At 50.6% G+C, this 24,319-nt stretch overlaps 1 protein-coding gene across 5 annotated transcripts; it reads left to right on the forward strand.

Annotated features, from left to right (window-relative positions):
- The first annotated feature begins 5,729 nt into the window (after window positions 1-5,729).
- LOC138812559 (cytosolic phospholipase A2 gamma-like) lies at window positions 5,730-23,624 on the forward strand. 5 transcript variants are annotated; one of them, XM_070000522.1, is made up of 16 exons: window positions 5,730-5,822; window positions 7,028-7,122; window positions 7,924-8,035; window positions 8,209-8,345; window positions 11,441-11,630; window positions 13,105-13,225; window positions 14,155-14,295; window positions 14,631-14,684; window positions 15,865-15,912; window positions 16,988-17,119; window positions 17,731-17,865; window positions 18,549-18,644; window positions 20,128-20,291; window positions 20,755-20,953; window positions 21,541-21,695; window positions 23,356-23,624. In XM_070000522.1, exons 2-15 carry the CDS (start codon window positions 7,076-7,078, stop codon window positions 21,693-21,695), a joined length of 1,731 nt encoding a protein of 576 aa, XP_069856623.1. In that variant the 5' UTR covers window positions 5,730-5,822; window positions 7,028-7,075; the 3' UTR covers window positions 23,356-23,624. The 5 variants fall into 5 exon arrangements, with proteins under 5 accessions (XP_069856623.1, XP_069856620.1, XP_069856625.1 ...); XM_070000519.1 differs by having other exon boundaries at window positions 21,541-21,691; XM_070000524.1 differs by having other exon boundaries at window positions 20,782-20,953; window positions 21,541-21,691.
- The last annotated feature ends 695 nt before the right edge of the window (window positions 23,625-24,319 follow it).

The following is a 24,319-nucleotide window of genomic DNA, read 5'->3' on the forward strand; positions in this document are numbered from 1 at the left end:
GCGCCACTTCCGGCTTTTTTCTTTTTGCTTATGTAGTGCTGAGGAATCGAACCCAGGGCCCCAGGCATTCAAGGCAAGCGCTCTACCACTGAGCCACCTTCCCAGCTCTCTCTTTCTTTCTTTCTTTCTTCCTTTCTTTGTTGTGGGGCTTGAACTAGGAGCCTGGGCACTATCCCTGAGCTTTCTCCATCAAGATGAATGCTCTACCACTTTGAGCCACACCGCCACTTCCAGTTTTCTGGTGGTTCATTGGAGATCAGAGTCTCACGGACTTGCCTGCCCAGGCTGGCTTCAAACCCCAGTCCTTAGATCTCAGCCTTCTGGAGAGTTGACAGGATGTCACTCCTTGCCAGGCAGATGTCCTTGCCTGCAGTTTGCTGCCACCCAAGGCCAGGGCCTTGTGAGGAAGGAAGCAGCAACATCAGTATCTGACATAAGAAGCTGAACTATGGCTTCCAAGTGGGCAGAACACCTCCTGTGCGTTTGGGAGGAAGCAAAAGTCAGGGATGGTAGGGGGTGGCACGCAGGGGTGTCTGAGCTTGGTGGGTGAAATCCCTGGAACATGGCTGGCTTCCAGGTGCATGGCCAAAGGTGTGACACGGTATTGTGTGAGTTTAGAAGCACAGGTGGGTTTGACGGGCTCACCATTTGGATGGCCATCAGGGCTTGGACTAGTTGGTACCAAGCTTTGAAGTAATACACTAGCAGGCAGAATAAGGCCAAAGGAGAAAGGTTTAATTCACTCGAGACTATGTGTGTGTGTGTGTGTGTGTGTGTGCGTGCGTGCGTGTGTGTGTGTGTGTGTTAATTCACTCGAGACAGTGTGTGTGTGTGTGTGTGTGTGTGTGTGTGCGCGCGTGCGTGCGCACACGCGCACGTGCGCGCTGGTCCTGGGGCTTGTACTAAAGCCTAGGCACTAACCCTATACTTTTTTCCACTCAAGGCTGGCACTCTACCATTTGTGCCCCAACTCCACTTCTGGCTTTGTTTGGGTAGTTCATGGAAGATCAGAGTCTAGGGAATAAGCACAAAAACCTCCAACTTCACTTTTGCCTGTAGTTGCCTGTAAGAATCACTAGTTTCCTGGGTGGGCATGGGGATGCATGCCAGTGATGTGGAGGGTGGAGATAGGGGCATTGCAGTCTAATGCCAGCCCTGGGGGGGGGGGGAACTTATCTGAAAAATAAACTAAAACAGGATTGGGGGTGTAGCTGAGGTAGTTTGCTTTTGAGCATGACTAAGAGGCCTTGAGTTCAAGAGTTCTAGAATGGAAAAACAAGCCGGTTTTATACTTGAGTAACACCTTAAGAATGTCCCCATCAATTTTTCTGCAATCCTTTCCTGGAAAATGGTGCCACTCACATTAATCATCATGTGTTCTAAGTAAGCAGACTCCTCTAACTTTTCTCCTTACCCTTCAAGACCAACTGTGTGTGTGTGTGTGTGTGTGTGTGTGCGCACGCGCGCGCACGTGCGCGCGCCAGTCATGGGGCTTGAACTCAGGGCCTGGGCACTATGCTTGAGCTTTTTTTTTTTGCTCCAGGCTGGCAGACACTCTGCCACTTGAGTCCCACCTCCACTTACAGCATCTTTTGCTGGTTCACTGGAGATAAGAATCTCACAGACTTTCCTGCTAGGGCTGGCTTCAAACTATAATCCTCAGATCTCAGCCTCCTGAGTAGCTGGGATTACAGACGTGAGCCTGGCATCTGACGCCAAGGATGTTTTTAAATACAGGGGCATTGTGACCTGAGCCTTCAGTAGTGGTCTGACAGCTGGCAGATCATTCCAGTTTGTATCCACAGTCAGCCCCCCGGGGCTCCCTTGCTAGAGACAAGAGGAGCTGTGTGCTGAGGAGTTGTGTACAGAGAGAAGAGGGGCAGACAGATGTCAGCACTGTACTACGGCCTTACTATTAACAGCTTTCAACCCCCAATTCCTCAGCTCTCCCCAGCCCCCCACTTAGTGGTATCTGGTGGCACAAAGTTGACAACCAGACAGTTTATGGCAAAAGCATGCCGTAGATTAGGCACACATAGACACAGTCACTGTCTCTGAACACCCAAAAGGAGTCACCAGAGGTGACAAAGGGGAGACAGGAAGGTCTGGTCACCCCACCCTCACCCCAGGTTCCTCTTGGAGGTTTTATAGGAAGGGGAGCAGAGGCATGTGTTACTTGGGCCCCATTTTCTGCAGAAGACATTATTTCTGTTGCTTGGCCAACATGCCCGTGTTCAGGGCCGGCATCTGACCTTTTCTTATCTTAATGCTGGTTTTGCAATGAGTTGCTGAGAAACTCTACAGTTGAGCCTTGGGTTTGTTTAAATTACCCTGTTAGAATTTTGCAAGGATTTCTAGAGAAGTCCTTTGACGGTTGGGTATCGTTCTTCTTAGTTCTAGTTTTTGCTAGGAGCTCTTCAGAAGTCGTTGGTTTGGGGTAATCTTTTAGGTGACCTCAGCTATGGGGGCCGGGGGAGAGTGTGGAAAGGGAGGGTGTAGAAAATGGAGTTGGACCGCAGACCTCTCTCATGACAGAAATAGGAAAAAGAAAAATTATTTATTAGGCATGGCGGGAGGCCCACGGGTCATGGTGATATTTCTATACATGCATCCGTTATCCCATCATCAGGCTTCCTCATTCCCTTCCCCTTCCTTAAAATAATCCCAGCTGGACCCTGGTGACTCACACCTGTCATCCCAGCTACTCAAGAGACTGAGATCTGAGAATCATCATTCAATTCCAGCCCAGGAAGGAACGTCCATGAGACTCTCATCTCCAATGAACTGTGGAGCTGTGGCTCAAGTGGTAGAGCGCTAAAAAGTGATAGAGAAAAAAATCCCCATGACAAACAATCCACAGGTTTCATTGTCCTATTTCTATACGTGAATATAAACTAATGTGCCCCTATGTAAATATGATCTTCACTTATCCTCTCCTTTGGTCCTCTCCCTTCCCCTTCATCTCCCCCAAATAGGCCACAGTTACAATAATGTTTATAGGTTTGTAGATCTAGATAGATAGGTAGGTAGGTAGATAGATAGATAGATAGATAGATAGATAGATAGATAGATAGATAGATAGATAGATAGATAGATAGATAGATAGATATTAGTATACCTGTATATGTCTTTTAGGTCTAGATTTCACAAATGAGTGAATCTATGCAGTATTTGGCTTTATCTCATGATGATGATCTTCCACTGTATCCATCTTCCTGTCAATGATGTAACATCTTCTTTATGGCTGTATGATATTCCATGGTATAGATGTCCCATCTTGAGGCCAGCTCTTTCTCCTGTGACAAACATTTCCAAGCTGCATTTGGGCCAGAATAAGGAGGATGGAGGAAGAGAGAGGAGAGAGAAAAGGAAAGGGAGCAGAATGAAAGTCTTAAGAAGAAAGGCCAGGTGTGGTGAAGAAAAGGAGAGGGAGCAGAATGAAAGTCTTAAGAAGAAAGGCCAGGTGTGGTGATGCACTTCATTAATCCCAGCACCTAGGAGGTGGAAGCAAGAGGATTGTGAGTTCCAGGGCAGTCTTCCCTCTCCCTCCCTCTCCACCCCCCTCCAAAAAAGGAGAGAGCCCTTTGGTGAAGGGGAAGAGCACATGTGGTATTGATGTTTCTTTACCTGGTACTGGCGGCTCCTGGCTGGATTCCACGTTGTTCTGTTTGGACATCCTAATCATTTTGATCCTGTTTTCCCAATGAAGGAGTTGAACTGAAATTAGGGGGTTGGCAGTGGTTGTCCACCTATTCTCAGGGTTCCATTGAAGACAGGAAAACAAAATGGAGACATTGAAAGGATGGTGGGGAGGGAAGAGAGGGAAGAGGACAGAGGAACTGAGCAGATACTGGATGCTTCCAAAACCATAAAAGTATGCCACAGACCCTGGCAATCCATCCGTTTACACTTCCAAAGAGACGGCCATTGAAAACCAACTGCGCATGCTCAGGATGCAGATGTTTTCCGTGCAGTAATGCAGACACTTGATGGACAGTTCCCAGAATGCCACCCAGCCAGTGCTCTTCCACTTGAGCCACAGCTCTGGACTTTTGATGGTTAATTGGAGAGGCCCATGGCCTTTCCTGCCCGGGCTGGCTTTGAACTGCAATCTTCAGATCTGAGCCTTCTATATTCTAGCTTTTTATCTTCCTGTTTGGACACAGTTTTCTCCAGGGTAGGCAGATTTTAAGGCAGGAAAATGCATATCAGCTCACATGATGTAAACCAATTTCTAGTAACTCAGAACTGACACTGCACCTATGAAAATCCACAAGGTGTGGTTTTGAAATTGGATTTATTTTTAAACCACCTTGGTCAAAACTATATGTAATAAATTCCTGAAGTCTGGCAGGCTTCCTGTATCAGGAAAGAAACTTGAAGGGAAGGGGTGAAAAGATGTGACATGGAGAGACTGGGAACAGAAATAGAAAACGTGATGAGCCAGGTACCAGTAGTTCATGCCCATAATCAGCTACTCAGGAGGCTGAGATCTGAGGATCATGGTTTGAAGCCAGCTGGGGCAGGAAAGTCCATCAGACACTTATCTCCAATTAAAAAAAAAAAAAGGGGGGGGGTGCTGGGAAGGTGGCTCAGTGGTAGAGTGCTTGCCTTGCCTGCCTGAGGCCCTGGGTTCGATTCCTCAGCACCACATAAGCAGAAAAAACTGTAAGTGGGGCTGAGGCTCAAGTGGTAGAAAGCTAGTCTACAGCTGAAGAGCTGAGGGAGAGCGCCCAGGCCCAGAGTTCAGGCCCACGACTGGACTCAAAAAAAAAAAACTACTGGCGGGGGGATGGGGGGGGAGGAGGAAAGGGATGGTAGGGGAAAAACAAAGGAGGGGGTAACAATGCTTGATAGGAAATGGATATTACTTTGCTCATGTAACTGTAACCCTCTGTATAGTATCTTTACAATAAAAACATATTTTTTTTAAAAAAACCTGCCTGGTGCCTATGGCTCATGCCTGTCATCCTAGCTACTCTGGAAGCTGAGATCTGAGGAACGTGGTTCAAAGCCAGCCCAGGCAGGAAACTCCATGAGACTCTTATCTCCAAAAAGCCATTAGAAAACCGGAAGTGGCGCTGTGGCTCAAGTGGTAGAGTGCTTGCCTTGAGGTGAAGAGCAGAGGGACAATGCCCAGGCCCAGAGTTCAAACCCTATGACTGACAAAAAAGGGGAAAAAAAAAACAGAAGTAGAGCTTTGGCTCAAGTAGTATAGTGCTAGCCTTAAGCAAAAAGCTCAGGGACAGTGCCCAGGCCCTGAGTTTAAACCCCACCACTGATGGACCCCCTCCCCTCCCATAAAAACAATAAAAACAAAAGAACCCTTAGTGCCCTGAGTTCAAGCCCCAGGACCAGCACCACACACACAAACACACACACACACACACACACACACACACACACACACACACACACACAAGCAAGATCATTTTGATGCGCCATTCATTGCATGATGTTGTGGTTGGAGCTCAGAATTAAACCCAAGGCTGTGCCTGCTAAACACGCGTGTGTTTACGTCCATGTATAGGACGTAAGGTAGACACTTCCCACAAGCCACACCCAAAGGCCCAGCTTGTGCCAGAGGTGATAAAAAAAAAATAATTAAAAAATAAATTAATCTTACACCAACCTCTCCCCCTCCCCACGGGCTGAGTTCCCAGCCACTTCCTTTAAACGCCCTATATAAAGGGCACTTGACAGGACTGGCCCACACACATGAAGGGACCCACACCTTAGCGCTCCTTGAGACAGTGCTTATAGCTGTTCCTTCCTGTCTCTGCCTTCTGACCCATTCAGGACTGCAGGAGACCCCCAGCATCGTAAGTAGCCAGATCTTCTCAACCAATTCCCTCCTGTCTGGTCCTGTTCTTGGAGCTCTGATGCAGGCACAAGCTTCAGACAGTCTCCTTCCAACTTCAGACTTGTCCCCTGTTGGGGGACAAGGCAGGAGTCTGGGGGAGGGGGTGGGATCAAGAAGATACTGGGGGGTGCCATTCTAAACAGGTACTGCTGTAGGAATGGATAGGTGGATAAATAGAATAAAAGCAATCTTAGAATATGGCTTTTTTTCTTCTTCTTTTGCTTGTGCCAGTAATGGAACTTGAACTCAGAGCCTCATGGTTTCCCCCTTAAGCTCCCACCCCCTCCCCCAAGCCTGGAGCTCCATGTGAGCCACAGCTCCACTTCTGGTATTTAGGTGGCATATTGGAGATAAGAGTCTCATGGACTTTCCTGTCCGAGCTGGCTTTGAACTGTGATCCTCAGATCTCAGCCTCCTGGGTGGCTGGCCCAAGCATGAATGCCAGTACTTTACAAGATGTGTGTAGGGAGTGTGAATCGCTTTCTCCCCTGCTGCTTACCAACAATTGTAACTTCTTCCCCGGAGTTAATTCTGCCTTGCAGAATTTCAGCTCTTTTATTCCAAATCCTTGCAGAGAGGGAAGGAAGAGCAGATGTGGACTGAACACCTGGGAAGTCTGGGGATGTCCCATTGTCAGGGGGAGTCTCTCCTCCAGCCAGTCTCCTAGCAATGGCCCCAGGACATTGGGATGTCCCAAGCTCTGGCACGGATGAAGAACTTTACTATTAGAGCAGAGAAAAGATTAATCTGGGGGATCACAGCCAACCCTAGAAGAAGTCACCATTCTCCATTGCTTGGCAGCTGGTCACAGAGAGACAACCTCCCTGCACCCAGTGCCCACCCAAGAATCAGGCCTCATGGGGAGGAGGGAAAGGGCACATATCAGGGCTGGATGATATTTTCAGCGTTGGTCATTGTCCCCTGATTTGGCCTCGATCCCTGAGATGGCTATGAAACCAGAGCTAAATTTGAGGGGAGCCACGGCCTCTGGGATGGGAGGGGGAGAGGTCAGGTGAAAAGAATGACAAAGAACACAGTTGATCCAATTCCAAGAAACCAAACAGCCAGTTCTACCAATGGGTTTCCAGAAAACAAGCCCAAGGCCTTCAAGCAGGCCCCAGCTCAGGCCTGAGCTGACCCAAATAATTATCTGCTTGATTGCAGCCAGGAAGGGCAACAGTTGAAGTAGAATAAGTGGAGGAGATTTGGAAGATGAGCCACGAGCCATCCTCCAAATCACTGATGGCCGAAAACACAAAGTAAGCTAAATGTATGATTGTGTGTGTGTGTGTATGTATGTGTGTGTGTGTGCGTGCATGTGTGTGTGTGTGCGTGCGCGTGGGGCCTGAGTCTTGAACTCAGGGCCTGGATGCTATCCCTGAGCTTTTTCATTCAAGTCTAGTGCTCTACTACTTGAGCCACACCTCTACTTCTGGCTTTTTGTTGGTTAATTGGAGATAAGAGTCTCATGGATTTTCCTGCCTGGGCTGACCTGGAGCCCCTATTCTCAGATCTCAAACTCCTGACTAGCTGAGTAGCTGGGATTATAGGTGTGAGCCACCGACTTCCGGCTTGCCCAATTTTTTTTACAGGAGGTAGTGGGGTTTGAACTCAGAGCTTCATGCTTATTAGGCAGGTGCTCTTCTGCGGAGCCAAATTCCTGCCATTTTTTTGCACGGGTTACTTTGAGATACAGTCTTAGTTTCTGTCTTGGACCACAACCCACCTATTTGAAGCTCCCTATCGTAGCCGGGATGACAGGCATATACCACCATGCCCAGCTTCTCCATTGAGACAGAGTCTAATGGACTTTTCTGCTTGGGTTGGCCTGGCACCAGAGTTTCCCATGATGGAGAAGGGCTGAGGGTCTCATAGGTTTGCCTGGGCTGGCCTCCAAATGGGATCCTTCCCATCTCAGCCTCCCAAATGGCTAGGATGACAAGCATGAGCCACTAGCACCCCCTGAATGGCAGGTGCCACTGGACACATGCTGTATTTTTATTCTTCCTCTCACTCACCACCCACTGTCTGGCTTTTGTTTTATGTTCTGCCTTGGGAAGTCCTCAAGATGGCCTCACTCAGGAGGGCGTGAAACAAGAGAAGGCGTGTGTGGAAAAACGCAACCCCTGGGTGTTAAAAGCTCTGGAGGTCCAGGGCATCAAGGCCACTCAGGTGAGGGATGGCAGAAGATAACCTTGGGGGTTCCTCCATTGTACCCCAGGATCTGAAGCCTCAGCTGAGCCAGAGTGAGGGCAGGGGGCACCAGGGGCCCAAGCACTGAAGGGGAGGGCTTAGACTCCCACCTGAGTCCTTAACCTCTCACCACCTTCTGCCCCAATGCCCAGGCTCCACTTATCGCCGTGTTGGGTTCAGGTGGCGGAATGCGTGCGCACATCGGCTTTCTCGGGGTCCTGAGTGAGTTGAAAGAACTCGGCCTATTGGATGCCATCATGTACCTGGCCGGGGTCTCAGGTTCCACCTGGTAAGTACTGAGTTTCTGAATCTGAAAGTAAAGAGTTTTTTCCAACACCAAAATGACGATGAGCTGGGCATTGGTGGCTCTCGCCTGTAATCCCAGCTACTCAGGAGACTGGGATCTGAGGATCATGGTTCAAAGCCAGCCCCAGGGCAGGTAAGTAGGAGACTCCAATGAACAACCAAAACACCAGAAGTGAAGCTATGGTTCAAAAGGTAGAGTGCCAGCTTTGAGCAAAACCTCAGAGACAACACCCAGGCTCTGAGTTCAAGCCCAGGACTGGCAAAAAAAAAAAAAAAGAAAGAAAAAAGAAAAGAAAGGATATCAAATACTGATATCCTTTTTCTTTCTTCAGTGTGGGTGGGTGGGTGGGTGGTTGTGCATGTGCATGCATGCGCATGCGCACACGCACACGCACACATTTTGAGATAGGAGTCTCACAGGCTTTTCCTGCCCAGGTTGGCCTTGAACCTCAATCTTCAGATCTTGACCTTCTGAGTTGCTGGGATTACAGGCATGAGCTGCCAGTTCCAAGCAAGGCCTTCTTTCTTTCTTTTTTTTTTTTTTTTGGGGGGGGGGGTCCGGTCGTGGGGCCTGAACTCTGGGCCTGGGCGCTGTCCCTCAGCTCTTCAGCTCAAGGCTAGCGCTCTACCACTTGAGCCACAGCACCACTTCTGGCTTTTTTTCTTTTTGCTTATGTGGTGCTGAGGAATCGAACCCAGGGCCTCATGCATGCAAGGCAAGCGCTCTACCACTGAGCCACCTTCCCAGCCCAGGGCCTTCTTTCTTAACTACAGTGCAGCAGCAGGAGCAACAGAAGGGAAAGATTCAATATCCTTCCCTAATATTGGAAACTGAGCAGCCCTGCCAAGCCACATACCTCAGGAACTGCATGGGTGACTGTTCAAGAGCCACTTCACCCCTAAGGTCTGAGTTTCTGCTCTTTGTTTCATTAACTCTGTTAGCCATTAATCTCATTTTCCATCTCTGCCCAGGAAAAAGTCATGCCAAGATTGATTAGCAATGTCTGCCCTGGGTGTGGAGGTGGGTTCATAGGCACGGGTGCCTTGGCCCTGCCACCTATGGACTTTGGAATGAGAATGTCTTTAGTAGGCTGAGTACAACACACTGTCCCCAAACCAGGAAATCACAAGGCCCGGGTTCCAATCCCTGCACTGTGAACATAACATGGGGCAGGCCAAGGCTCCAAGTGGTCAGTCAGGGCTCTTGTGTTTTGTAGCAGATTTTTTTGTGACCCAAGAAACAGGGGGTATGGAGAGGTTCCCAGTTCTTGGAAGAGCTGGTTGGTGCCCTCTGATAGTGATGATGGTGGCAGGGACACACTTGGTTCTAAACTAGGGTGATATTCTTGGCTGAGGAGGTGCTACATGCTTCAGGAGGGGAGAGCTGGTCACTCAGTTGAAATCATGGCCAGACAAGATGGCAGGAGGAGCTGGTGCTGGAGTTGCCAGTGGCCAATGATTGAAGCAACTATGTCTAGGTCATAAAACCACTCAAATTGGATGCAGTAGTTTATGCCTACAATCCCAGCTACTCAGCAGGTTGAGATCTGAGGATTGTGGTTGGAAGCCAACAGGGCAGAAAAGCCTTTGAGACTCTTTATCTCCACTAAATTACCACATACAAAAAAAAAAAAGCCAGAAGTGGAGCTGTGTCTCAAGTGAGTAAAGCACCAGCCTTGAAATTCAGGGACAGTGCCCAGGCCCCAGGACTGGCGCACGCACACACACACACACACACACACACACACACACACACACACACACACACACACACACACACACACACACACACACACACACACACACACACACACACACACACACACACACACACACACACACGACAGGCCTTTCACCCAGTAGCTTTGTTCAGTTCCTAAAGCTGTCCTCTGACCCTCTGTGTGCTTTTAGAAGCCCAAAACTATTTCTGCTGCTGCTGCTGCTGCTGCTTCTAGACTGAGATTTAAACTTCGAACCTCAAACTCTCACTTCTGGATTTTTGCTGCTTAATTACAGACAAGAGTCTCAGGAACTTTCCTTCATGAGCTGGCTTTGAACCATGATCCTTCCATCTCAGCCTCCTGAGTGGCTGGGATTACAGGTGTGAGCCGAGAGCCGCTGACGCCTGGCTTTCCAGGGGTGATTTTACTGGCCAGCACAAATGTAAACAGTTAGCACTTCATACCCAGGAACAGGAACGTCAAAAGTCCCTTCTGAGTTCTTACATAGGAAGCAGCAAGCTATTCCTCTAAGAGAAAAATGCCCGGGCTTGTTCTCCGTCCCTTCGGCCTCAGCACAGCATAGAGAACTAGATGTGAAGATGGTGGATGATCTGGAAACAAACCCAGTGCAGCTTCTGTCCTGCCTGCTTGAGGTTGGGGAAGTTGCTCAACACTCTGGGCCTCGGTATCTACCTCTATACAATGCAAGATGAGCTTCCTCTTCTTTTTCTTGGTTGGCTGTGAAGACAAGGTGATGGCCACATCTCTTGTCTAGAAAAATAGCAACAAAACTTGGCTCTCAGGAGTCATTCGTTCTACCTTTGCTCTTTTTTTTTCTTTTTTTTTGTCGGTGGTGGGGGCTATCCCTTAGCTCTTCAGCTCAAGGCTAGTGCTCTACCAATTGAGCCACAGCACCACTTCCGGTTTTTTGATGGTTTATTGGAGATAAACTTGGTTCAGACTTTCCTGCCCAGTCTGGCTTTGAACCGAGATCCTCAGATCTCAGCCTCCTGAGTAGTTAGGATTACGGGCGTGAGCCACCGGCACCTGGCTTTTGCTCTCTTTTTTATTTCCTCCTGCTTATAAAATGGAAGAATCATTCCAGCAGGTGCTTAAATCCTTTCCCAAGTTTTAGCATAAATTAGTTAAGCACTTTCCCTGAGTTAATTAATGTCCTCATGTTGCTCACCTTCCCTGGCTTTCCACACTTCTGATCTCAGTCTGATAGTAAAAGAAGGCCCAAAGCACCCACACATATAAGTCTACTTCTTAGCCCAGGGAAGACATTCCTATTGGATCTGGGCACATTTTCCGTGCAGAAATCACATCTATCACCCCACACTTTCTCTCCCCACAGGGCCATGTCTTCCTTCTACAGCAACCATGGGGACATAGCCCATGTTGAGTCCGATCTGAAACAGCGATTTGAACATCCAGAGTGGACTATGTCAGTCAGCATGCAGAAAGCCATCGAATCATCCAGCTTCAAAAATTACTCTCTCACTGACTTTTGGGCCTACTTAATTGTCTCTAGACAGAGCAGAGAGGTAAGTCTGGCTGAGGTCTTCACCACATTGCCCTTATAGATGTCCCCCTAAGCATCTTGTCTAACAACTCTACCCCTCCCTACCCTGTCTCTCTCTTTCTCCAATCTCTCAGTTCCTGTCAGCTGTGGGACTTGAACTCTGGGCCTGGGCACTATCCTGGGCTTTTTAGCTCAAGGCTAGTGCTCTACCACTTTGAGCCACAGTTCCTCTTCTGGTTTTCTGGTGGTTGACTGGAGATAAAGAGTCTCACAGGGCTTTCCTGCCCAGGGTTGGCTTCGAACTGTGACCCTCAGATCTCAGCCTCCTGACTAGCCAGGATTACGGCCACTGGCACCTGGCAACTTCTCAGTTCTTTGATACTGCTTGAGAAGACAGACCCCAGTTCTAGACAGGGAACCCCCTGTTGGGAGGGGACCTGATGACATCTTTGTGCCCCCTAGAGCTCACTCTCCTTGGAAAAAGGAAAAGGCCGGACTCGGTCTCAACAGGCTAGGACTGTTTATTGAGGAACAGCAAGGGGCAACAACCTTCCCTAGGGATCAGAGGTTGTGCAAGGAGGTAGGGTTGGAGTTAGGCTTTTATGGGGTCTGAGCAAGGAGACAGAGGTTACTTGAGTTCAGTACAGAGGAGTAATTCATTACCTTATGGTTAGGGAGCAGAGGGAATCATCCTACTTCCAAGGTCTCAGGCTTTTGGTGGTGGTGGTGGTCATGGGGCTTGAACTCTGGGCCTGAGCACTGTCCCTGAGCTCTTCAGCACAAGGTGAGTGCTCTACCATTTGAGCCACAGCACCACTTCTGGTTTTCTGATGGGTCATTGAAGATGAGAGTCTCATGAACTTTTTCCTGCCTGGGCTGGCTTTGAACCATGATCTTCAGATCTCAGCCTCCTGAGTAGCTAGGAGGACAGGTGTGAGCCGCTGGCACCTGGCTTCTCAAGCTTTTTTAATGTTCAAACAGCTCCACATCTGCCTTGCCTTGATGGTTTTACTTTCTCAGGATCTAATTCTCAGCCTTCTGCCATTCTAACCTCTTAACCCATTCCTGGGCTTCAGAGTTCCCTATAGGTTAGGCCCACACTGAAAAGGTTTTGTTGTTGTTGATGGTCATGGGGCTTGAACTCTGGGCTTGGGCACTGTCCCTCAGCTCAAGGCAAGTGCTACCGCTTGAGCCACAACTCCACTTCTGGTTTTCTAATGGTTTATTGGAGGTAAGAGTCTCACCAACTTTCCTGCCCAGGCTGGCTTTGAACCTTAATCCTCAGATCTCAGCCTCTTGAGTAGCTAGGATGACAGGTGTGAGCCACCAGCACCCCGTACCACACTGAAATGTGTATAGCCAGACTCAGGTCAGATTTTCCTGCCTACATCAAACATGTCTCACCATGCATACCCGGGGTTTTGCCTGACATCAGTCCCTGTGCACCTGGGATAATAGGGTGGGGTCAGTCCTCCACTCCTCGTCTCCTGCCACAGTTCCAGGACTCCTGTCTGTCCAGCCTGAAGAAGGATGTGGAGGCCGGGGCCCTGCCCTACCCCGTATTTGCGGCCATCGACAATGACCTTCATCCTGAATGGGTAAAGAAAAAAAACAAGAGTAAGTGAAAATTTGGAGGTCTGGGGAGGGAGGGAGGGAGGGAGAAGGCAAGAAAGAGTGTGTGCTGACCTTCCTGTCAGGAAGGTGAGGAGAAGATGAGTGCCAGAAATCACCCAGGGGTACAGGCTGATGGTGTGTGCATCAAGAGAATTACAAGACAGTATGCTTGTGAGACAGTCAAAGTGGAGGCAGGGACAGGTGTGTGTGTGGTGCGTGCATGTGTGCATGCATGTGTGCATGCATGTGTGTGTGTGTGTGTGTGTGTATGTGTGTGTGTGTGTGTGCGTGCGTGTGCCAGTCCCGGGGCTTGAACTCAGAGCCTGGGCACTGTCCCTAAGCTTTTATGCTCAAGGTTAGTGCCTTACCACATTAACCACAGTGCCACTTACAGTTTTCTGGTGGTTTATTGGAGATAAGAGTCTCACAGACTTTCCTGCCTGGGCTGGCTTTGCACCAGGATCCTTAGATCTCAACCTCCGGAGTAGCTAAGATGACAGGCGTGAGCCACCAGCGCCTGCCTTACTTCCAGCTTTTTGCTGGTTCATTGACATAAAAGTCTCATAGACTTTCCTGCCTGGACTGGCCTTATACCACGATCCTTAGATCCTAGCTTCTGAGTAACTAGGATGACAGGTATGCACCTGGGTACTCTGCTCTTTTTTTATTTTTATTTTTTATAGCCATCTTCCTCTATAGCTCCATTAACCACCAAATAGCTGGGGAACCTGCTGGAAAATGGGTGAACTTTATCCAGCTGATCAAAGGGTCTCAGAAGCCCGGAGAGGAGACCCCAAGATTATTTTTGAGACCGCACAGGATGTCTCTGCTATGCCTGCGTCTTCACGCATCCCTTCCTGAGCACCTGTTGTGATTCGAGGCTCTGTGCTAGGCTCCATGCTTGCGCTTACCCTTGTGTTGCCTCCTCACAGATTCCTGGTTCGAGTTCACTCCTCACCACGCCGGCTACCCAGCTCTCAAGGCCTACATCCCCATCACCCGATTCGGAAGCCAGTTCAAGAATGGAAACCTGAGTAGGCCTCAGTCTGAACGAGACCTTTCTTTCCTGAGAGGTCAGTACTGAGGTCAGATCGGGTCCAGTGGGGGTGGGAAACAGAGGTGTCCATACCCTTCCCCTAGCCTCTACTCTCCCCCCCCCACCCCCGTCAAAGGTCCAGCTCTACACAGGTCCTGTGTTGCAGTCTACCACTTGAGCTACAGGCCCACTTTTGGAGTTTTTGGTGATTAACAGGAGATAAGAGTTTCACAGACTTTTCCTACCTGGACTGGCTTTGAACTGACGACCATGATCCTCAGATCACAGCCTCCCGAGTAGCTGGGATTTATAGGCATGAGCCATTGGCACCTAGCCAATAGAGCTTCGGTTTTATTTCTGTTTTCTCTGCAGGTTTATGGGGAAGCGCTGTGGCTAATGCAGAAGAAAATAAGAAATTTATATGGGGTGAGTCTTGGGAGACCAGAGAGAGTACTTAGAAACATCTGGTGCCAGAAAAGTCACCATCTTTAACCTCTCTGTCTCTGCAGACAGAGATAACAAAAAAAAAGTGATTCTGAGAATTTGGTGACTTAGTTCCTTCATGGCTTGCACAGGACAGAGCCCAGGAGATAAGAATACTAAATGACTGATGGGTTCTAGGTGCTTAGACTACAGCCTGGCACAAGTAATATTCCATTAAATGCTAGGCTAGTAATGATCATCACTGAACAGCTGACACACCAAGCTCTTCATTGGTTCAGTGCTGTTCTTCATTGTGTACTCTCATGTGACCCTAACCTTCCTTTCTCTTTCCTTTCCTTCCCTTCATTTTCCTTTTTTTTTTTGTCGGTTGTGGGGCTTGAAACTCTGGGCCTGGGCGCTGTCCCTCAGCTCTTCAGCTCAAGGCGAGCACTCTACCACTTGAGCCACAGAGCCACTTCCGGTTTTCTGGTAGTTCATTGGAGATAAGAGTCTCACTGACTTTCCTGCCCAGGCTGGCTTTGAACCTTGATCCTCAGGTCTCAGCCTCCTGAGTAGTTAGGATTACAGGCGTGCAACACAGGTGCCCAGCCATTTTCCTTTCTTTTCCCCTTCTCTCTTCCCTCTTCCCCTTTTCCCTTTCCTTCTCCCCTCACCTCCCCTCATCTGTTGAGACCAAATCTCACTCTTATAGCCCAGGCTGGCCTCAAATTCACCATCCTCCTGCCTCTGCCTCCTGAGTGCTGGAATTAAAGGCATGCATTATCACACTTGGCTTAACAGTGTTTTTTGGTGCCCATATTTGCCAGCTGTTGGCTAAAAAATCAATTCTAAAAGGAGAATCTGTCTCATTCCAGCCTGGCCCCCTCTTTCCCTTGTGGGTATGCTTTGTGCTCTTGCTTGGCAGTGATGGCAGATTCTCGTGGCATAAATGTGCCCACCACTGACCATCTTGAGTTCAAAATGGTAGTTCCCTCAAGGCAGGGTTGGAAGAAAAGTACAAGTTCAGATCTTAGAGCTGAAATGGGGTCATCTCCAGCCCATCCTGACATCTGTTCAGTCAGTATGACCAAAGGTGTTTGTGGTTGCTGTAGAAATACTGGGCCGGGTGACTTGGGGGCTGTACTGTGCGCATCCACACTCTCCCTCCTCTGCTGTCTTGCAGATATGATTTTGAGCCTGAAAGATAAATTGTGGCGCTCATCCAAGAGAGGTAAGCGTCCTGCTCAGGGAGATGGAGTCCAGTGTCACGGGCGGCCACTCATTCGGTGCTGCCTGCTGCCCTGCCAGTGCAGGCTGCTTCTCACACTGCATTCAGAACCACTGTGCATGTGCACCTCAGCACGCATGCGCTGCACACAGGCCGTCTTTGACAGAGGCTAGGCATGGGGGAGGCGGGGCTCTGCCTTCATGGATGGCCCTGTGCCCTCATCACAGGACTACGCTAATGATCCCAGGGGCAGCTTGGCCAAACAAAACAATAGCCTATCTGCAAGATAACTAGAGCCCAAAAAAGAAAGAAAGGAAAAGGCCAGGCAGCACGGCAGGGCGGCTGCACCGCCTCTGGGGTCTCATGCAGGGATGGGCGCTCCCACCCTCAGCCTCTTTGTGAGTTTGGGTCTTTGTGTGTGATGGTGAAAGGTGTTTGTTTGTTCAGTTTGATTTGTTTTGGACAGGTCTAGAAAGGAATGATGAAGAAGAGATATACGCTCAGTGTCCCAGATTGGGAAGGGGCCCAGGCAGTGTGGCACTCACTCTCCCTGGTGTCTGGGTCCCTGGAACGAAATGGGAAGAGAGTGAAGGGGAAGGGAGGGGTTGGGGCAGGGGTGAGAGGAAGAAGGGGAAGTTGGGCAGGGGTGGGAGGAAGAAGATATTGGGCAGGGGTGAGGGGAAGAGGGGACCCTGGACAGGGGTGAGGAGAAGAGGGAGAAATTGGGCAGGGGTGAGGGGAAGAGGGAGAAATTGGGCAGGGGTGAGGGGAAGAGGGGGGAATTGGGCAGGGGTGAGGGGAAGAGGGGGAATTGGGCAGGGGTGAGGGGAAGAGGGGGAAGCTGGGCAGGGGTGAGGGGAAGAGGGGGAACCCTGGGTAGGGGTGATTTCCCAGCCTGGTCCCTAGAGCTCTGACCTAACTGAGGGAGGTTGCTGGGCTTCTGGTCTCAGTCAAGACAATCCTGGGCAAGCTGGGCAGGGAGAGGGTGTCCCTCAGCCACCTCCCAAGGAGGGGGCCGGGGCGAGCTGGCGATGGCCTCTGGGTGTCCTCACCGGGAGAACCTCTTCCGTCTGAACAGAGGTGGCTAGAGAAGCATTAGACGTAGAAGGTTTGCTCCTGGACTTCCTGGTGACTTACAAAACAGACCCAAAGGTGCCGGGCCTTCCGGAGATGATCCAGGCTCTGAGTCAGGCCCTGAATGCCATCCCAGGTTTGTGCACTGGCTTGAGACTTCGGAGGCCCATGGGGGCAGAGATGGAGATGGCGGGGGGCAGGAAGGCATGGTCTGAGGGTGACCCAAAGGAAAAGCGTAAATAAAGGATAGGAGGACTAGGGCGGGGGGGGGGGGGGGCGGGAGAAGCGTGGCTAGCCCAAATTTGTTGAACATCCATAGTCAAAGCCATATGCAGTAGATCTGTGCATAAGATGGGCTTGTGTGCCCAACAGGGGATGGGAGGTGGTCTGTGGGTTGCTGCTTGTTGCTGTAGGTTATCTAAGGGAGGCATGTGATCTTTCTGTGCCCCCCCCCATAGTTCTCCATCCATATGATGATAAAGAATCCATAGACCCTTCTAGAAATGTGGCCTTGGTGCTAAGCACTGAGAAGTGAGTGGGGTCTCGAGGCCCAGCAGCAGGCAGAGGAAAGAGGAAAGTCAAGACTTCTGTGCTGGGGAAAAGGGGAAGGGAGCCTGAAGAAGGCCCCCATGGCAGGAGGAAGAGCTGGGGCATCATGGGAGATGAAGTAGAGCAGGCTGGGTGAGGGTTGAAGCTGGTGACCTGGACCCTAGTCTGTCCCCAATCATCTCTGTTTCTTGGGGACAGAGGATGGGCCTGAGTATGCGGAGAAGATGCTGAAGTGGGAGACCATGTCTGAGGAGGAGCAAGGCCAGTTCCTGCAGTTAGTGGTACATTCTTTGACACGGCTAGGAAGGCAGCCTTCCCAGGACATGAACCGGGGTAAGTGCCCCCCCCCATCCTCTTTCTTCCCCTCTCTCAGCCCCACAGGGGAGGGGAGCCTACTGGGGGGCAACCAACTGTCCCTTTTTGTATGTGTGGCCATATTGGGGCTTGAACTCAGGGCTTGGGCGCTGCCCCTGAGCTCTTTTGCTCCCTAACCAGGCTGGTTTCAAACCACAATTCTCAGATCCTCAGCCTCCTGAGTAGCTGGGATTATTGGCGTGAGCCACTCAGAGCCCAGCTCAGGACCACATTTTTTTTTTTTTGTCAGTCATGGGGCTTGAACTCTGCGCCTAGGCGCTGTCCCTCAGCTCTTCAGCTCAAGGCTAGTGCTCTACCACTTGAGCCACAGCACCACTTCTGGTTTTCTGAGTGGTTTATTGGAGATCAGAGTCTCACAAACTTTCCTGCCTGGGCTGGCTTTGAACTGTGACACTCAGATCTCAGTCTCCTGAGTAGCTAGGATTACCGGCATGAGCCACCAGCACTGGCTAAGACCACATTCTAAGTTAGGATCAGCCTACATTCTTCTACCAAAAGGTGTTGTGTCCACATCCAGTCCCCCTCTCCCCCCCCCCATCAGTATTTCAGAGCTTCCCCTGAGGGCCTTGGGGTTGGAGTAGGGGGTTGGGAGATATTTAATCCATGACACTCACCTTAGCCCTATCCATTTCTCTCTCTAGGATCATGGATGGACACTGTATCTTTTCTGAACAAAACCATAGCGTGCTTTTGGAATTGGGAATGGGGAACAGTTTACAACTTCCTCCATGAAGGTGGTGAGGAAGCCTTCTCCCTGTCTCTTGTTGGGTTGAGTTTAAGGGATCCAGGTAGCAGGTAGCAGGACTTCCTGGATGGGTCTGAATGGAGTGGCTTCCCTGGGGGGAGGGGGGAGGTTGGGAGGTTGAGGTGGGGTTGCTTAATAGAGACCTGAGGCTTCATTGGCATTGATTGATACCATCAAGAAAGGCCCAATCTCTGAAGGATGGGTGGTTCCTATATCTGAAAGACCCAATCCCTGAAGAGTGGGTGGTTCCTAACATTGGAAAGGCCAAATCCCTAAAGGGTGGGTGGTTCCTGACATTGGAAAGGCCCAATCCCTGAAGGGTGGGTGGTTCCTGATATTGGAAAGGACCAATCCCCGAAGGGCAGGTGGTTCCTGACATTGGAAAGGCCCAATCCCTGAAGAATGGGTGTTTTTCCTCTGTCCCCAATCTGAATTCCTTGTTGGCAAGCCCTCAAATCTGTCTTTGTAGGGTAGTTTTTCTTTCCTTAGCTGACCTGTTTGTCAGGAGAGAATTGACTCTGGTCTCTAGAGTGTCCTGAGGCCCATTTACAATCTCCATTGTTCTCATAGCTGACAACCATGCCTCTGAAGGCCTGCCAAGCCCTGCACCCTGGTTTGTGATAAGAGGAGCCTGGGCAATTTGGGTCTGGTGCCTTGTTGCTTTTATGCCACAAAGGGTGCAATGCCAAACTGTCCCACTGGGTCAAGGCTGGGCACGGCTTGAGAAACTGCATTAGTCTGCCCTGTGTTTCTATAACAAAAGACTTTGTAAAGAAAAGAGGTTTGAAAGTCTTCTTTTTTTTTCTTATTATGAAGGTGAGGTACAGAGGGGTTATAGTCACCCCTTCTCTTGCTCCCTCCCAGTTTTTCCCTCCCATCCTCACCCACAAGTTGTATAGCAGTTCATTTTCCACATAGTGTCTAGTGAGTTCCACTGTTGCATTTGTTCACCCTTTGTCCCCCCTCCTCCATTTCTTTGTGGAGGCTGAAAGTCTTAAGATTGGGTGCCCCCTGTCCGCTTGGCTTCTGGTGAGGGTCTCCTTGGATAAAACAGCAAAGCAGCGGAAAAGGAGACAGCAGTGTGCAGAAAGGGTTTGGTGGGTGGCATGAGCAGCTTGCTTTTCCAGGAGCTAATCCACTCCACCAACCAGCTCAAGTCCCTTCCAATGCAGGCTCTTCCGGTGCTTCCACCCCCTCTCCCCTTCCCTGGGGATCAAGCTTCCAGGACATGAGACTTATTTCTTTTTTTGGGGGGGTCACAGTCATGATACACCCAAACCACAGCAGGGTTGCACGCTGGCTGGACCTCAACCCTCCCCTTCCTTTCCTCCCCCGCCCCTGCTTGTCTTGTGGCATTTCTGGCTGGGCAGGAGGTTGTCTGGCTCTGTTTATGCACAAAGCTGTTCGTGTATATCCAGGCTCTGGCCTTAGCATAGATCTTGGGGGTACAGAATCACCAAGATGCTTCCTCCTAGTCTCCGCCGATGACAAGATAGCCCAGGAGATGTATAACCGGAAGCTCCTTCACCTGGTGGATGCTGGCTTGGCCATCAACAGTGCCTATCCCCTCGTCCTGCCCCCGGCACGGGACATCCAGCTCATCCTCTCCTTCGACTTCAGCGCTGGGGACCCTTTCGAGGTAACAGGGAACAGTCTGAGAAGGATCTGGGCCGGGGTAGAGGCAGAAGGCTGGTGGAGAGATGCTGGCTGAGGGCCCAGAAAGTAAATCCCCTCATCATCAGGTCTGAAGGGATCTTGATATCACCACCCCAACAGCCTAAACCTAAGTCCAGCCAACCAGGGCCTTCCTGGACCCCTCCTCCAGGCAGGAGTTCTGCCACTGTTGGGGTCCTACCTCTACACCCACAGTAGTTTGGTCTGTCTCTGCTCCATGGAGATAATCAGCCCTTGGTCCCTTGGGGTCAGGCCTGTGGACACTCAGCATCGTCCCACAGAACCTGGGGGATGTGATCTGTTGCAAGAAACATGAACCCCACTTCCTAGCCCACTCCCCCCAACTCTGCTGTGGATCTGAACTCTTTCCCTGAGGCTCCAGTGAGGGCCACAGGCCTCAGGGAACTGAAGGACCACCCCTGACTCAGGTCCTTGCGGCCGGCCCCCTCTTGCAGACTGTCCTGGCCACAGCTGACTATTGCAAGCAGCATGGGATCCCCTTTCCCCCTGTGGACAAGGCCAAGCTGAAGCAGTGTGCTGAGGCCCCTGATAGCTGCTACATCTTCAAGGGGGACACTGGACCCACTGTGATGCATTTCCCCCTCTTTAACCAATGCAACTGCAAAGGTGAGAAGGCCTTTGCTTGGCTTCTAGGGTTGTGTTATGCCTTGGGGACATCTGGTCGACCTTCAACATGTAAAGGTCAGAGAGCAGAATGCCTTCCTCCTCCACCTCATCCACATCTGGTTCCCCCATCTTATGTGTTTCTTCTGCCTGTGATTGTCTCCCCCTTCCACCTTCAACATGAGGTTCCAGGTGAACAGGTGATAGAGGCAAGTTCTTCTTCTACCTGCCCTCCCCCGCCCCATGGCCTCCTCTCCTCCAGACTCCCGAGAGACCCCCAGTAGGAGATGAGCATGTCTATGGTTGCCTTTTTTGTCATGCATCTTTCTGGGCCACCTGCTCTGTGTCCGCCCACCATGGTTAATAATTGAGTCTCAACAGACCAACATAGAAAATGGGCTCACCCGTCAGGTGGAGGCAGGCACTTTGGGTTATGAATATAGAGCTAGTCATAATGGAAGTTTGATTTGTGAAGTAGGGGCCAGATCGGTTTGGTCCTCAGAACTATATACCAGTCTCCAGTTTAAATGGACACCAGTTTAAATTATCCACCCTATTGAGGAGACATTGTCCCTCCCACTTTAATGTAGATGATATTGAGGCTTGGAGAAATAAATACGGCACGTTCAAAATCTCTGACACCTACACGCTGGAGCTGGTGCAGGATCTTCTGGACAAGGCCAAAGAAAATGTGCGGAACAGCAAGCAGAAAATCCTTGACATGATCAAGGAGATGATGGAGTAGGTATGAGTCCACAATGGCTCCTCCCCCTGTGCTTACAAGAAGTCATCTGTCAGAGGAGAACTTGGTTGGTTTTGTTTTGTGCTGGTCTTGGAGCTTGAACTCAAGGCCTGAGTGCTGTCCCTGAACTTTTTTTTTTTTTTTTAACTCAAGTCTAGCACTCTATGAGCCACAGCCCTACTTCTGGCTTTTTGCTGGTTCATTGGAGATAAAGGTTTCAAGGACTTTTCTTGCTGGTCTGGCTTTGAATCACGATCCTCAGATCTCAGCTTCTTGAGTAGCTAAAATGACAGGTGTGAGCCACTAGCACTAGGCTTTGCTTGCTATTTTGTGCCAGTACTGGGGCTTGGGGTTTGAACTCAGGGCCTTCTGCTCTCACTCGGCTTTGTGTTTTTGTTTTTTTTTTCCCCTCAAGGCAGGTGCTCTACCACTTGAGACACATCTCCACATGGGCTGCTTCTTATTTCTCCACAGTAATGGGACTTGAACTCAGAGCCTTGCACTCCACTCACTGAGCCCATTCACTGTAGTTGTGGTTTTCACATAGGATCTTGGCCCTTTGGGCTGAGTTGAGTTCACTGCCTTCAGTTCAAGCCCCAGTACCAGCATGCACACACACACTGTAATAACCCATGAGTGAGAAAACCCATGGAGGTACAGCTAAAGGTGACAAGGGAATTTTATTAGTTCATCTGCAACCCTGTCTTGAGTTACCTCAGAACTAGGAGTAGCTGCAACCTCCAAGGGGGCAAGTTTATTTTTTCCTTTTGACTCTTTCCCATAGGCCTCTGATTCTCCAACTCTGCAGGCCTCCTGGCTCTTCACAGGCCTTTCCACCTCTCTTCTGGCCCAGGTCTTTTCTCAGGCTGGCCCTGGCTTCCCTGGGCTTCTCTTCCAGCCTGGGTCTGTCCTCAGGCCAGCCTAGGTCCCAGGCCTCTCTGCCAGCAAGAGTGTCCTTGGGCCTTGCAAGCAGGCCCAGGCCTCTCCATGGGTCCAGGTCTCCTCTCAGGCCAGCCCGGGCTTCCCTAGGCCTCTTCGGGCCCAGGTCTCCCCTCAGGCTGTCCCAGGCTTCCCTGGGCCTCTCCACTGGCCTGGGTCTCCTCAGGCCTCTCTTCTGGCCCAGGCCTCTCCACTGGCCTGGGTCTCCTCAGGACTCTCTTCCAGCCGGGATCTGCCCTCGGGCCAGCCTGGATCTCCTTAGGCCTCTTGGCCGGCCCAGGTCTCCGTTCAGGCTGGCCCAGGCTCTCCTCTGGGTTGAGGAGAGTAAGGTACTGCTCAGCTCCTGGGGACTCGTCTCTCCCTACGTGTCTCTTGCTGCCTTTCTCTTCTCTACCTCCTCCCCAGAAGCCCCTTTTCCCAAGCCGCCCTTTGACGTCCAGCCCCCCAGCGGCCTGGCATGCATGGCAGTGACATCAGCATAGAGCGGGACTTCCCGCCCCACAGGTTCTCCCAATACACACACAATACAAATAGACCTGTGTGTGTGTGTGTGTGTGTGTGTGTGTGTGTGTGTGTGTGTGTGTGTGTGTGTGTGTGTGTGTGTGTGTGTGTGTGAATTAGTGTAAGTATTTGCCTGGCATTTTTGATCGACTTGGTTCCATCCCTAGTTCTGTGCCAAAAAGAAAAATGTCCAAGTCCTTTTTCTCCCTCTCTTCCTCCCCAGATCCTGCTCTAAATCATCCTAACCCCTCCCAGCAGCGCTCCAAGAACATCTGGGCCCAGGAGCTCTGATTCAGACCCCCATCCCCCTCCCAAACCCAACCCCCCCCAACCCAGCTCCCACCCACCCCAAACCCAGAGCCCTCTCCCCTCCCAAACCCCTCCCCCTCCTAAATCCAACACCCCTTGCTTCTCTCGCACAGCCCCACCTCTGCTTTCAAGATGCTGTGACAAGCTTGGTGAAAAGCTAATTAAAGCTAGTTCATAATCATCTTTCCTTTGGTGTCATGGTGTTTTTTGCTCCCCTCCCCCATCCCCCTACTCCGTTAATTCCTTTGGGTTCTCATGGATTTTTGCCCCCTTGGATTCCCCACCTGCGGGATTTGCTGCTAGCTTCATGGTGGACGGCCCCAGCACCCAGGCCCTGTGCTAGGCCAAGCACCTCCTCCCACCACTCCCCAGCAGTTGGGTAATGAAGGGGTGGAGTCAGAGTTGCACAGAACCAGGGCTACAAGCCTGGGCCCACCCTAGCCTCTGCTTCCTATTTCACCACAGAGGCCCTATCCAGTGTGGGGACCTTGGCAGTATGACTTCCCCAGAAACCAAGCAGGGATGTCCCCATGGAAGTGTATTTACCACCTCCAGGGGGCTGCATCCCTGTTGATTTCCCATTGAGCTCCACATCGCTGAGGACCAAGTTCCCAACATGGTCCTCAACACTGAAACCATGTCCAGAGCACAGCACCCTCAGGGCTGTCACCCTGAGTGGGAATATGGTTCCTCCCATGTCAGATTGCTCCCTCCACTCCACCCCCCACATTCCCCCCTGCCCCCAGTATGGACACCCTCCTCACACTTCTGTGCTTCACCCCCTATCCTCCTCTGCCACGTTGCTCTTCCCTCTAAATTATCCAGGAAGACCAGAAGAGAAGCTGGGTACCAGTAGTTCACGCCTATAATCCCAGCTA

This window comes from Dipodomys merriami, unplaced genomic scaffold, assembly GCF_024711535.1.
Source record: "Dipodomys merriami isolate MVZ:Mamm:240054 unplaced genomic scaffold, mDipMer1.0.p SCAF_57, whole genome shotgun sequence".
In the NCBI taxonomy this organism is placed as follows: Eukaryota; Metazoa; Chordata; class Mammalia; order Rodentia; family Heteromyidae; genus Dipodomys; species Dipodomys merriami.

Bases quoted from the DNA above. Each gene is read 5' to 3' on its own strand.
- LOC138812559 (XM_070000519.1), top strand. From the start codon at position 7,076: ATGAGCCACGAGCCATCCTCCAAATCACTGATGGCCGAAAACACAAA. The intron at 7,123-7,923 runs GTAAGCTAAATG...TGCCTTGGGAAG, and splicing joins CTGATGGCCGAAAACACAAA to TCCTCAAGATGGCCTCACTC. The intron at 8,036-8,208 runs GTGAGGGATGGC...CCCAATGCCCAG, and splicing joins AGGGCATCAAGGCCACTCAG to GCTCCACTTATCGCCGTGTT.